Consider the following 15,006-nt stretch of genomic DNA (forward strand, 5'->3'; position numbering starts at 1 on the left):
TAAACCCAGAGAGTCACAAAGGATTTTCTTGTTTCTGATGCCTTATGATTCGTGACCCTGTGCTCGGCCCTGGTGAGGCCACAGCTTGAGTACTGTGTTCGACTGTGTGCACCACAGTGTTTGAAAGACATTGAGGTCCTGAAGTGTGTCCAGAGAAAAGCAATGAGACTGGTAAGAGGTCTGGAGGGCATGTTATACTGGTGTTGGTTAGTCTGAAGAGGACAAAGTTAAGGGGAGATTTTATTGCTCTCTACAACTACCTGAAAGGAGCTGGTAGGGAGGCTGGTTGTGGTCTCTCTTTTGGGACAGGATGAGAGGAAATGGGTTTAAGGTGTACCAGGTTAAGTTTAGATTGAATCTTAGGAAAAAAATATCTACTGAAAGAGTGGTGAGGCATTGTAACAGACTGCCAAAGGAGGTGGTGGAGTCACCATGCCTGGTGGTCTTCAATAAGCACATGTAGATGTAGTGCTTCAGGATATGGTTTGGTAATCATGTAGTTGGGTTACGGTTGGACTTGATGATCTTAAAAGTCTTTTCCAACCTTAATGATTCTATCATTCTGTGTCTTAAAATTGCTTGAATCTTGTTTCCAACACTATTAGGATCACTTTTGTTTCTCTCTTTAATAAAAAAAGTGTTATAGACTTAAGATAGTGGAAATCGATGTCAGTGAGAACAGTGAAATATAAAGAAAATATTGACAGTTTTCATCGCAGGAAGTCTTTGGTCATATGAAGACACATTGAGAAGAGTTGGGGTTGTTCAGTCTGGGGAAGAGATGGCTCTGAGACCACATAGTGGCCTTCCAGTACCTGAAGGAGGCTTTTAAGAAAGATTGGTAGGGACTGTTCACAAGGGCATGTAGCAATAGAACAATGGGCATTGATTTTAAACTAGAGAAAGGTAGATTTAGATAGGACATTAGGAAGAAAATCTTTGCTATGAAGGTGGTGAGACACTGTAATTGGTTACCCAGGGAGGTGGTGGAGACCCCAACCCTGGAGACATTCAAGGTCAGGTTTGATGGGGCTCAGAGCAACCTGATCTAATTGGGCTGATTAAATGGCCTTTAAATATCCCTTCCAACCCAATGCATTCTATGACAGCAAATCCACTGTGTGCCACAGAAACTGTGATAATTTATCGACAGTGAGGGTTTCAGTGGTTACAGGAAGTTTTGCACTGCTAGTCTAAGAACAGACTATGGCTGATTTTGAAGGAGCTACATACACATAGCTGTATAATTCCTTAGACTTAGCTTATTCTCAAAATTAATTTCCAAGATTTTGGAAACACAGTGTGCATTAAATAACAAATTCACTATTGCAGGAATCGCTGCACATCTCATTTTCTCACCCCCCAAACGTTGCTAAGCACACAAGCAAGACCAGCAATTTTAACAGTATCTCTTTAATGCATATTTTGTTCTTTCCACCAACCAAACAAGGACTACAAGTGCCAACACCATAATAATATTCAAAAAGTAAAAATATATTTATTTATCATCAGGTCAACCTTGATCATAACAATGTTCAATAAACACTTTACAATAAAAAATCCCAACAAATTAATCAGGGGGAAAAAAATAGCAGGAGGTGTCCTTGTTCAGAAACAATATTAATATTTCACAAATCATTCAAAAAGAAGCCCTGGACAAGCCACATACCCTTTTTCTACAAGTGAAAGAATACTTCACAGCAAACATTTCCATATTTTAAGAGTGTTCCCCACCTCAACATAAAATCTAAAGCAAAGAACGCAAATACCAGGTGATGGCTGTTTCTGATTGTGCTCTAAATGTAAAAAGAATATTTTCACAGATCTGCAACATTTCTGGCTAAAACTTTACACCTCATAAATAAATTGCTAGAACTACTTGCAAAACCAAGTGCATACTGCCTAATAAGTGTGCATGTGTAAACTGTGATTTATTGTAGACACAGTTCAAAAAGACTCAGTGAAATTTTTCTCTTATGGGTACTATTAATATCAAAAATAATTTATAGGCATTTCACCATAGAATAGTTTATAAATGCTTTTGCCCAGGTTGTTCTGTTTCCTTTCATTCTGCTCCCTTTGGGATATTTGAGTAGGGTAAAAGAACCAGAAAACTAATAAAAGATAACGGAAGGTTATAGAAAATATTAATTTCATATGAGCATAAAGCCATATTCATCATTGTAACAATTTTAAGGGGTCATGTAATACTTTTTCTGTTCTTTGAACAAAATTTTCAAATGCAGAAATTAATCTTTTGTTGAGAAAGTTTACCCCAAAGCCTTTCCCTCCCCTTCATCCCTCCAAAAGTGTTTGCAAAAACGATTACTTACATGTTTTTTGGAGAGCTTCTTTTTATAGGCACCACGTGCTTTTTTGACTTATCTCTGCAATGAATAAAGAAAGAGGATTAAACTATAGATTTTAATAACTCTGAGTTTTCTTTTAAGAGTTTGTTTGCCCAGCCTGAGCTCCCAGGGAGGTTCTGCTTTGCAGAACAGCACCTTCTAGTGACTCAAAAGACACAAGTCACTATGAAAATAGAGGCCACAACCTGACTGTGGATGACTTTATGTACTAAAAATACAGGATCATACACTCATAGACTCATTAAGGTTGGAAAAGATCTCTAAGATCATCAAGTCAAACTACCAACTGAACATACCATTACTACTAAACGACGTCTGGAAGTGCCAAGTGTACACGTCTTTTGAAAAGTTCTAGGGATGGTGACTCCACTACTTCCCTGGGCAGTTTGTTGCAATGCCTGACCACTCCTTCTTAAAGAATTTTTTCCTAATATCCAAGCTAAACCTTTCCTGGTGCAACGTCAGGCCATTTCCTCTTGTCCTGTTGGTTGATACTAGGGAGAAAGACCAACACTCACCTCACTAAAACCTCCTGTAAAGAGTGATAGGTTCTCCTCTCAGCCTCCTGTTCTTCAGATTAAACAATCCCAGTTTCCCCAGACACTCCTTGGAAGACCTGTTCTCCAGAACCTTCACCAGCTATGTTGCCCTTCTTTAGACATGCACTAGCACCTCAATGTCCATCTTGTCATGCAGGACCTGAACATAGTATAGGAGTGTGGCCTCACCAGTGCTGACTACAGAGACATAGTCACATTCCTGGTCCTTCTGGCCACACTGTTCCTGATACAGGCCAGGATGCTGTTGGGCTTCTTGGCAACCTGAGCACACCGCTGGCTCATGTTTAACTGGTTGTCCAGCAGCACCCCCAGAACCTTTTCTTCTGCAAAGCTTTCCAGTCACTCTTCTCCAAGCCTGTAGCATTGCATGGGATTATCATGACACAAGTGCAGAACATGGTACCTCATATAATTAACCTGTCCACTGTCCCAGCCTGTCCAGCTCTCTCTGCAGAGCCTTCCTACCCTCCACAAGATCAACACTCAGTGCAGTGTCATCTGCAAATTTACTAAGGGTGTACTCAATCATTGACAAACGTATAAAACACTAACCCCAAAATTAATCCCTGATGAACACCGCTTGTCACTGGCCACCAGCTGTACTTAACTCCAGCACAAATAATCTGGGCTCGGATGTCCAATTAGTTTTTAATCCAAAGAGTATGACTTCAGTAACCCATGAGCCTCCAACTTCTGTAGCAGAAAGCTGTGGGAGGTGGTGTTAAAGGCTTTACTAAATTCCAAGTAGATAATGTCCATAGCCTTTGCCTCAAGCAGGTCATCTGGTCATGGAAGGAGATCAGGTCCATCAAGCAGGACCTGTATTTCACAAATCCATGCTGGCTGAGCCTGATCCCCTGGTTGCCCTCCAAATGTCATGTGAGCGCACTCAGGATGAACTCTTTTCATAATCTTTCCCTGTACTGAGGTCAGGATGGCAAACCTGTAGTTCCCTGGATCCTCCTTCCAGCCCTTCTTGTAGATGAGTGTCTGTCACAAAGGCACCCACAAACCAAACAGCAGCAGCCATCTGAAAACTGTGGATTTGTTGCAATTAATCTGCTCTTCTGACACAATATCAGTGCAGGGTTGGATGTCAGTTGGGAAAATACTGTTGCACAACTAATTAAAGAGATGAACCAACTAATTAGAGAGATGAACCAAAATGTGCATGTACTCACTCAGAGAGGGAAAATCTGCCCACTAGTACTCAAAATATATGCATATGCACTCACCATAGAGAGGCAAGTATTTCATAGACAAGGTCCTGTTCTAACAGGAGAAGATTTGTCTGGCAGGATGCTTCTGTGTGGAGAGAACCCTGTCTCTCCACAGCAGGACTTCATTTATACCCTGCGAGTTGTGCTATGGTCAATTCTTTTAATTAGTCAGAGGACCAAGTTCTCCAAACATCGAAAGGAATTCTGAGCCCAGAGGCAATGGCTAATGTCTGGGGTTGTCAAACTGATCTTTATTGGCTCCTAGCAAGCCTCAGCCCCCTATGTGGATTCTGTCAGGACCTTGCGTTTGTTGGTGGGCAGTCATACCTGCCACAGTGTCACACTAGCAAGCCTCCAATCATCTGGGACTTCCCTTGTTAACCAAGGCTGCTGATAGATGATGGAGAGCAGTTTGGCAAGTTCCTCCACCAGCTCTCTCAGCACACTGAGGTGGATTCCGTCTGGCCCAATAGACTTCTGAGTTGTCCAGGTAGAGTAGAAGATCACTACTTCCTCCTGTGTTATGAGGGGGTTTACCCTCTCTGTCCCTGTCTTTTTGCTCAGGGGACTTGAATACCAGTGGAAAACTGGTCTCACTATTAAAGACTGACAACCTTACCTTTCTTCTCACCCTTGGTAGCAATGTCCCCATGCCCATCCCCTTCCCCGACACTCCTTCCAATGAAGGGTGGAGATTCTCCTTGGCTCTCTTTTTGTTAAGGTATTTGTGAAGACCTTTTATATCATATCTCACAACAGCGGCCAAACTGATTTCTAGCTAGACTTAGGCCTTTCTGGTATCCTCTCTGCAGGACCTAATGAGATTGCGGCATTCTTCTTGAGTTGCTGACAGAGATTCAGATACACTGCTGTTCTAGTTATGGTTGCAGTAGTTTTAATGTAAGAAATATTAACCTGAACATGGTGTACATTCTCATGTTAACTCTGAATGTTATTTACATAATTTCACATTTTTGTTTCAGATGACCCAGGAATCTGTATAACATGCATTCAGAACTATTATATGTAAGTATAGCTGTATAGTTCTTCAGACCTTTACATTTTTCTAAAGTAAAAATACATACTTTGCTGTATAGATGTATGCTGTGTAAGTTATTCTGTCCTTTTTATGTATTACCTATATCAAAGCAGTCACTTTAAAAATGCTTAGGAAATGCTGCAAAACTAGCCAACTGATCACTGTCAAGACTTTTTAAAACTTATGGAATGATGTGAACTTTTTGTATGTGAAGAGAGGAATATGGAGCAGAAGGGTCTAAAAGTTAAGCAGTGCCTCCAATCTTCTTAATGCACCCCAGGATACTATTGGCCTTCTTGGCCACAAGGACACATTACTGTCCCATGGAAACCTTGTTGACCACTCCCAAGTTCTCCACTGGGCTGCTCTCTAGCAGATCACCTCCTAACCTGTACTGGTACAGTTTATTATTCTTCCCAGGTGCAGGATTCCTCCACACTTATCCTTGTTGAACCTCATTAGGTTCCTCTTTGCCCAGCTCTTCAGTCTGACCAGGTCTTGCTAAATGGCTGCACAGCATTCAGGTATATCAGCCAAGCCTCCCAGTTTGGTATCATCAGCAAACTTGCTGAGCAGACACTCTGTTACTCTGTCCCCTCATCAATGTCATTGGTAAAGATGTTGAACAGGACAGGACAAAGCACTGGGGACTCCACTAGTTACAGCTCTCCAGCTGGACTTGGCACCATTGAGCACCACTCTTTGCGCTCTATTTTGTAACCAGTTCCTAATCCATCTCACTGTCTGTTCTTCTCTCCCACACTTCCTGAGCTTACTCTCAAGGATGTTATGGGAGACAGTGTCAAAAGTCTTGCTAAGGTCAAGGTAGACTACATCCACTGGTCTCCCTGCATCTACCCATTCAGTTACAATGTCACAGAATGCTATCAGATTAGTGAAGTAGGATTTCCTCTTAGTGAATCCATGTTGACTGCTCCTGATAACCTTCTTCTCTTCCAAGTGCCTAGAGATGATCTCCAGAATGAACCACTCCACCATTTTTCCAGGAGGTGAGGCTCCCTGGTCTGTAGTTTCCTGGAACCTCTTTCTTGCCTTTTTTGAAGACTGGAGTGACGTTGGCTTTCCTCCAGTCCTCAGGCACCTCTCCTGTCTGCCAGGATATTTGCAAAAACGATGGAGAGTGGTAGAGCAACATCAGCCAGCTCTCTCAACACTCTTGGGTGCATCTCATCAGGGCCCATGGACTTGTGGATATTCAATTTGTGTAACTGATCTCTAACCCAGTCTTCATTGACTAGTGGAGAGTCCTCCCTCCTCCAGTCTTCTTCTCCTTCATCCAGGGTCTGGACTTGACAGGGAAGTTCAGTCTTAGGAGTAAAGACTGAAGCAAAGAAGGCATTCAGCAGCTCTTCCTTCTCCACCTCCTCAGCTTTCAGGGCTGCCTCCTCATTCAGCAGTGGGTCCACACTTTCCCTATTTTTCCTTTTCCTACTGATATATTTGAAGAAGGCCTTCTTATTCTCTTTTAGTTTCTTTGCCAGTTTTAGTTCTAAGAGGGCTTTGACCTTCCTTGTTACCTTCCTACATGCCTTGACAACTTCTTTATAGTTCTCCAAGTGACAATTCTCTTCTTCCATGAACTGTAAGTATCTTTTTTCCATGAGATTTCCTTCAGAAGATCTTTGCTCATCCATGCAGATCTTCTAGCAGATCTACTTGTTTTTTTACTCAATGGGGCTCCTTTACACTCCAGAGTCTTAGCCCATGGGGTTCCTGCAAGTAGATCTTTGAAGAGTACTAAGTTAGCCCTGCAGAAGTCCAGGGTTGTAATCCTACTTATTGCCCTTCTACCTTGTATAGTACTAAACTCCACCATGTCATGATTGCTGTCACCAATGCTGTTCCCAACTTTAATGTCCCTGACCAGTCTTTCTTTATTAGCTAATACAAGGTCCAGTAGTGCACCTCTCCTTGTTGGCTCCTCCACTACCTGTATCAAGAAGTTATCATCAACACATGGCAAGAGCCTTTTGGACTGGCTGTGCCTGGCTGTGTGGGTTTGCCAGCAAATGTCAAGGTGATTGAAGTCACCCATGAGTACTGAGGAGTGTGTTCTAGAGGCTACCTCCAGCTGACTGTAGAAAGTCTCATCAACATCTTCTTGGTTTGGTGGTCTGTAGTACACACCCACAACAGTTTCACCCCCCTTTTCATGTCCCTTAATTCTTACCTACAAGCTTTCAACCTGTACTACCTTCCCCCCAGGAGAGCACTCAATACATTTCAGTTGCTCTCATTCATAGAGAGCAACACCACCACCTCACCTTATTGGTCTGTCTTTTCTAAATAGTACATAGCCATCCATGAAACTGTTCCAGTCATGGGATCTGTCCCACCATGTTTCAGCGATTACAGTTGCATCATAGTCATGCAACCTGACTCAGATCTCCAACTCCTCCCCATGCTTTGTGCGTTGGTATATAAGCATTTCAGAGAGGAATTTCACCCATTAATTTTCACTCTTGCTATCTGTCCCTTCCTGGTCATTCCTGTGGTTACTAAACTATTAGTGAGCCCTCTGTTTTCATTGTAGCTTATACCACCATTATCCACCTCAAGTGGGACGGCAGATTGAAAGCTGTCAGGCTCTTCTCTAGTGAGCCTGATTTTTCCCCCTTCTCCCTTCAAGCCCTTTCAAAAAGCCCCACCAACTCTGGTGCAAGGATGCTTTTCCCCCTTTGAGAAAGCTGTAGTCCATCTGCCACCAGCAGACCAGGTGCAATATAAACTTCCCCATGATCAAAGAACCCAAAATTCCAATGTTGGCACCAATCTCTGAGCCACATGTTAATCAGGTGTGTTTTCCACCCTCTTTCAATGTTTCTTGTTACCACTTGAGGGATTGATGAAAACACCACCTGTGCACCTGAGCCTTCAACTAGTCACCCCAATGCCTCAAACTCCTTCTTAATTGCCTTTGGACTTCTCTCTGCAACCTCATCATTACCAAGGTGGATAACTAACAAAGGGTAATAACCAGGGGGCTGTACCAGAGCAGAGACCCTTCTTTTTACATCTCCCACGCCCCAGATAGGCATCAGGCTTCACTGTGGGTCTGGTCTGCAATGGGCCACTCTGTTGCCCTCTACAATTGCCTACTACAATTGCCCTCCTTTTCTTCCTCATTGAAGAAGTCCTAAGATGTGGGAGTAAGTGAAAAGCCCTGGGTGACTCACTGGATGGATCCTTGTCTCCATCTTCATTCCCCTCTACCTCCAGAGCCTCATACCTATTATGTAAATGTATCCAAGGTGGGGTGTAGGAAGGGAAGGACGATGCCTGCAACCCCCGTCAGGAACCTGATTCAACCTTCCCTTATCTTCTTTTCTGTTACTGCTAGCCTGATGGCAGAAGGGCAGGTGACTCTTTTTTTCTTCAAGTGTCTCACAATGTACCTGTTTCAAGGATGGTACAGGGGCCCCTCATTCCTGGATGCTATGTGGCAGGTGTTTCCATTTCCATTTCCATTGCAGGCAGGGCAGTGCCTGGCTCCACCAGTCCATCTCCATTTCAGCCTCTCTAATGCTATTATTTTTTTCCACTTTGTCTGGAAGCCTTTCAACTTTGCCTTGCAGCTGTGCCACTTGACCCAGCAGATCACCTAGCCCCTGCTATCAGGGAGAGGCTGTAGCACTCCCCACAGCCTGTGACCATCTTTCTGTGCAAGCTCTGTCTGGGTTCCCACCTCCATTTTTGATGGCACCAGGAACATGGCCTTCTTCTGCTGGATGGAGCCCATTGTACTTTGACTGAGATGGTGTTTGGTTTATTTTTGTTCATTTATTTTTAATAATTTTATTTTAATTTATTATTTTTTTCTTAGCCACCATCCTGCCTGACCACTGTTGATGTTTTTATCAGGCTACTGTCAAGAAAGCTGCACTCTGCAGCCCACCCCTGCATGTGCTGCTTGCTGTGTTGCAGCAAGACAGCTTCTGCCTTGTTGTTTGCAGTCTGGGTGCTGCTTCTGATTTCGCAGCTTTTAAATCTGCTGCAGTTTCTCCAGCAATGCCATGTCACCCTCTTGAGCACACAAGCCAGAGATGTCAACTAGTGTCAGGTCTCTCCCCTCTCTCTGGGTTTCTCTGTCACTGGGAACTCCTGATCCTCTCTAAAAAACCACCAGCCACCAAGCTCGCTGGTCTGATGTTGCTGCCTCACTGTTTCAGTTTGTTACAACCACAATAGAGTTATTTCCTAATTAAGTGTATAGTTGGGGTTTTGTCTACATTAAAAACCTGAGATTAGAAAACATAACTTGTTAGCATTTGCCAGCTAAGTAACATGAGCACAAACACACTTTGAATCCATAGTAGAGAAATAATTTATTTTCATATAAGGCTGAGAACAGAGGTTTACCATACCCAGAAACCTGCAGAAAATAAACTTAACAACCTCAAAAGAACTTATTAATGATCTTCTGCTTTATCTTACAGGTATAAGCAGCAATGCTATAAATACTGCCCAGAAAATACCTTCAGAGATGAAGGTCTTCTGCTGTGTAGAGATTGTCCTAGCAACTGTGATAGCTGTGACAAGGACAAGTGTGAGTTATGTAAGGAAGGCTTTTATCTGTCAGGTAAGTAAAGTACCAGGTATGGCACATATACAAAAGTGGTTTAGACTTCTTTAGACAGAGAGCCTGGACACACATCATAAATTCCTAAGTCTTTTCTATGTCAGACAGCAGAATCTGAGGAGAGTTAGCACTTTACAGAATTGGATTCTTTGCATTAACCTACGGTGATGTGTTAGCCAACAGTGCTGTTTGGTTCCATATATTTGACTATATGTTCTTCCCCCCTCCTTTTTTTTAAGAATGCATTTGGACACTTTCATAAAAATACTGTATTTGATTCAGACTTTGTGGAAGGAAGGGATTTTAGCTCACAGTGAGACATGGAACTGTTTCCTGAGTATTTTCAAGTCTAGTTTTACTTTTATATTCAGGTCCACATAAAGTAATGAGCTTTAAACACACTGGAACAAGCTCAGTTAAAACCACTAAATTCCACATCAGATTCACACAAGACTAAGAATTTCTTAGCTTTACTATGGAGCCATAAATAAGGCAGGTCTGTTTCAGACATAGTGCCAAATATGAATCACAGGAAATCCTGAGGTTATGGTTTTCTGGTGTGTTGCTTCCTGAAAGTGCCCAGTAGTAGAGTACAAAAGCATCATACTCAAGTGAAATAATAGAGTCACAACCCAAAGCAATCTGATGGTCTACCTTTTCTTTCCTTTTTTTTTTTTTTTAATTGGCAGAAGGTCAAAGCATTAACAGTGTAATAAATTCAAGAGGCTTTGTGGCAGTATGCCAACCCTTAACTGAACTGGATTTTCCTGAATTTAGCTTTATAGTCACCAGAATCTAGGGATTCATACAATCCTCAAAAATTTGCATCTATCTAACAATCTTAGGGAATTCTGGACTAGTGTAATAATTGGGTCTCAACCATAAAAATTTTGCCCAGATTTGAACTTTTGTAAGATTTTTTGTGCCCCAGGCTTTAGGATATAGAAGAAAAGCTACCTAGAGACAAAGTTCAGTGAAGATTGGTTTGAAGACTGCGAAGGTTACATAAGCATCTCAGCTGAATTTAGGTTTCACACTAAATAATTAGGGTTTATATAGCTATAAAAAGTTTCATGTATTCTTACATACTGCTTTTTTCTTTCACCATTTCTTGATGGATTCAGAGTGATGCTACAGATGAGGTAGGTACCTCCTTGCCAGGACTGACAAGAGTCAGCAGATATCGTGATGTTTGGATCTGTTTCTATTGTAGGTGACACATGTGTGAGTGAGTGTGAAGCTGGCTTCTTTGCTGATGACATCTCTAGAGAATGTGAGCCTTGCCACCGGAGCTGTGCAACCTGTGTTGGGTACAGCTACGAAAACTGTACTGGGTGCAAAAACAGTTTTCAACTGTCTCATGGTCAGTGTCTAAACCCAAGAAATTCTCTACCCAGTGGGAAGTTCTGGAGTGGTAAGTTGCAACAGATTGCTTATCTTTTCTGTTTCTCTGAAGATTACTGCAAGGTTTAGAAGAACACCACTCATTTCTGTATGAGTGAAACAGCAGTTCAAACTCATTGTTATTTGAAAAATATACTGACCAAAAGCATTAGTTTCACAGAGAGTCATCTTTTTGCAAATAGCACAACGTTTTAATACAACACAGGTGTTCTTTATCTGGGAGTTCTCTTATCTGGATAGATAAAAAATTTAAAAGTAGAAAATAACATTATAAAAAATATTAACAAGTTTAAAGATAGAGAATAGAATAGAATAGAATAGAATAGAATAGAATAGAATAGAATAGAATAGAATAGAATAGACCAGGTTGGAAGAGACCTTCAAGATCATCATGTCCAACCCATCGTCCAACACCACCTAATCAACTAAACGATGCAACCAAGCACCCTATCAAGTCTCTTCATAAATACCTCCAGTAATGGTGACTCCACCACCTCCCTAGGCAGGACATTCCAATGGGCAATCACTCTTTCTATGAAGAATTTCTTCCTAACCTCCAGCCTAAACTTCCCCTGACACAGACTGAGACTGTGTCCTCTTGTTCTGGTGCTGGCTGCCTGAGAGAAGAGACCAACCCCCACCTGCCTACAATCTCCTTTCAGGTAGCTGTAGACAGCATTAAGGTCTCCCCTGAGTCTCCTCTTCTCCAGGCTAAGCAACCCCAGCTCCCTCAGCCTCTCCTCATAGGGCTTGTGTTCCAAGCCCCTCACCAGCCTCATTGCCCTTCTCTGGACACGTTCCAGCAAGTCAGCATCTTTCCTAAACTGAGGGGCCCAGAACTGGACACAGTACTCAAGATGTGGCCTAACCACTGCAGTGTACAGGGGCAGAATAACCTCCCTGGTCCTGCTGGCCACACTGTTCCTGATGCAGACCAGGATGCCATTGGCCTTCTTGGCCGCCTGGGCACACTCCTGGCTCATGTTCAGCCTACCATCCCTTTCTGCCTTGCCGATCTCCAGCCACTCTGACCCCAGCCTGTAGCACTGCATGGGGTTGTTGTGGCCAATGTGTAGTGCCTGGCACTTGGATGTGTTAAATCGCATGCCGTTGGATTCTGCCCATCTGTCCAGCTTGTCAAGGTCCCTCTGCAAACCTCTCCAACTCTCTAACAGATCAACACCTGCCCCCAGCTTGGTATCATCTGCAAATTTACTGATGATGGACTCAATGCCCTCATCCAGATCATCAATAAAGATGTTAAAGAGCATGGGGCCCAGCACTGATCCTTGGGGCACACCACTAGTGACTGGCTGCCATCTGGATGTGGCACCATTCACCACCACTCTCTGGGCTCGGGCCCCCCAGCCAGTTCCTAACCCAGTACAGAGTGCTCCTGCCCAAGCCATGGGCTGGTAGCTTGGCCAGGAGTTTGCTGTGGGGGACGGTGCCAAAGGCCTTGCTGAGGTCCAGGTAGACTACATCCGCAGGCCTCCCCACATCCACCAGGCGGGTCACCTGATCCTAGAAGGAGATCAGGTTGGTCAGGCAGGATCTGCCCTTCCTAAATCCATGCTGGCTGGGCCTGATCCCTTGGCCATCCTGGAAGTGCTGTGTGATTGCACTCAAGATGACCTGTTCCATAATCTTGCCTGGCACTGAGGTCAGGCTGACAGTCCTATAATTCCCTGGCTCATCCAGATGGCCCTGCTTGTGGATAAGCACCACGTTGGCCAGCCTCCATTCCTCTGGGATCTCTCCAGTGAGCCAGGACTGCTGAAAAATGATGGAGAGTGGCTTGGCCAACTCATCTGCCAGCTCTCTCAGCACCCTACAATGGATCCCATCTGGTCCCATGGACATGTGGGGATCCAAGCGTCTGAGGAGAGCTCCAATAACCTGCTCCTGGAACATAGGGAAACTGTGTTGCTCCCTGGCTCCTTCTGCCAGCTCTGCAGGCCAGCTGTCTGGAAGACATTCTGTCCTGCTAGTAAAAAATGAGGCAAAGAAGCTGTTAAGTACCTCTGCCTTTTCCTCATCCTTTGTTATTATGTTCCACTCTGTGTCCACTAAGGAGTGGAGGTTGTCCTTGCCCTTCTTCTTACTATTAATATATCTATAGAAGGATTTTTTGTTGTCCTTCACAGCAGAGGCCAGTCCAGGCTCTAAATGGGCTTTTGCCTCCCTAATGTTTTTTCCTGCAAGACCTAGCAACATCCTTAAACATTCTATGGGTTGTCTCACCTTTCTTCCAAAGATGATACACCCTCTTTGTTTCCCTTAGTTCCTTTAGAAGTTCATTGCCCATCCAGGCTGGCCATCTGCCACGGCGGCTCATCTTCTGGCACATTGGCACAGCCTGTTCTTGCACTTTCAAGAATTCTTTCTTGAGGTAGGTTCAGCTCTCCTGGACCCCTTTGTTTTTAAGGGCTGTTTCCCAAGGAACCTGAAGTCTGCCCTCTGGAAGTCTGGAGTGGAGGTTTTGTTGCTGCCCCTCTTAGCTTGACTGCATATTGAAAATTAAATTATTTCGTGGTCGCTGGACCCCAGACAGCCTCCAACCACCACATCTCCGACACCAGCCCTTCCCTATTGGTAAAAATAAGGTCAAATAAAGCCTTACCCCTGGTAGGCTCACACAGCAGCTGTGATAAGAAGCTGTCCTCCACACACTCTAAGAACCTTCTAGACTGCCTCCTCTCTGCTGTGTTGAGTTCCCAGAAGATATCAGGCAGGTTGAAGTCACCCATAAGAACAAGGTCTGGCGATCCTGAGACAGCTTCTATCTGCCCATAGAATCAACTACTTCATCCTGGTTGAGTGGTCTATAACAGACTCCAACCAGGATGTCTGCCCTTTTGGTCTTCCCTCTAATTTTCACTCACAAGCACTCAAGCCGATCGTCCTTGATCTCTCGTTCCATGGCATCTATTGCCTCCTTGATGTACAGGGCTACCCCTCCATGCTTTCTCCCTCGACTGTCTGTCCTGAAGAGCCTGTAGCCATCAATTACAGTGCTCCAGTCATGTAAGTCATCCCACCACATTTCTGTGATGGCAACTACATCATAACTTTCCTGCTGTAACAAGGCTTCCAGCTCCTCTTGTTTGTTGCCCATACTTCATGCATTAGTGGCACACGCACTTCAGCTGGGCTGCTGGTTTCACCCCTGGCTCCAGCTTACCACCCCCAGACTCCTGCCTGGGGGGACTGGTTTCAGCCCCTTCCCGCTTCGAATCTAGTTTAAAGCCCTATCAATGAGACCTGCCAACTCCCTTCCTAGAATCTTTTTCCCTTTAAGGGATAGGCCATTCTCATATGCTGTGATCTTTCCCCTCCTCTGGGACAGATGTACTCCATCTGTTGCCAACTGACCTGGTGCAATAGAAAGTTCCCCAAGATCAAAAAACCTAAAATTCTTTTGGTAGCACCAGCCTCTAGGCCACTTGTTGATTATAGCTGCTGACCTGTTCCTTCTGGTATTGCTTCCTGCAACTAAGGGTATTAATTAAGGCAGTGAGAATTCCTTATGTAATTAATGTAAGCTCTATGGGCTATGTTTTACCTCAGCTTTGTGGTTAGTGATTCCCTGCACAGAAATTAACATAAATTGGGGGGGGGGGGGGGGGGGGGAATCAAATATGTACCTCTGTGTGAATTGTGTGTGTTTAAAAGAAAGCACTCTTCCCTCATTGTAGGCATGTACCACAGTCTAAGGGACAGTACAGGATACAGAGCTAGATTATCAAGTTCTTGTCCTACTTTGGTCATTTCCACAACCTTCACAATATAATTAGTTATTTTTTTAGTCCCC

At 43.8% G+C, this 15,006-nt stretch overlaps 1 protein-coding gene across 1 annotated transcript in view; it reads left to right on the forward strand.

The window, feature by feature from the left end:
- Positions 1–15,006, forward strand: part of PCSK5 (proprotein convertase subtilisin/kexin type 5) — a 292,051-nt gene that overhangs the window by 244,807 nt on the left and 32,238 nt on the right. The window contains exons 25-27 of the mRNA XM_054178077.1: positions 5,133–5,175; positions 9,646–9,788; positions 11,002–11,202. Coding sequence (XP_054034052.1) covers positions 5,133–5,175; positions 9,646–9,788; positions 11,002–11,202 — 387 coding nt within the window. The remainder of the gene's footprint in view (positions 1–5,132; positions 5,176–9,645; positions 9,789–11,001; positions 11,203–15,006) is intronic.

This window comes from Dryobates pubescens, chromosome Z, assembly GCF_014839835.1.
Source record: "Dryobates pubescens isolate bDryPub1 chromosome Z, bDryPub1.pri, whole genome shotgun sequence".
In the NCBI taxonomy this organism is placed as follows: domain Eukaryota; kingdom Metazoa; phylum Chordata; class Aves; order Piciformes; family Picidae; genus Dryobates; species Dryobates pubescens.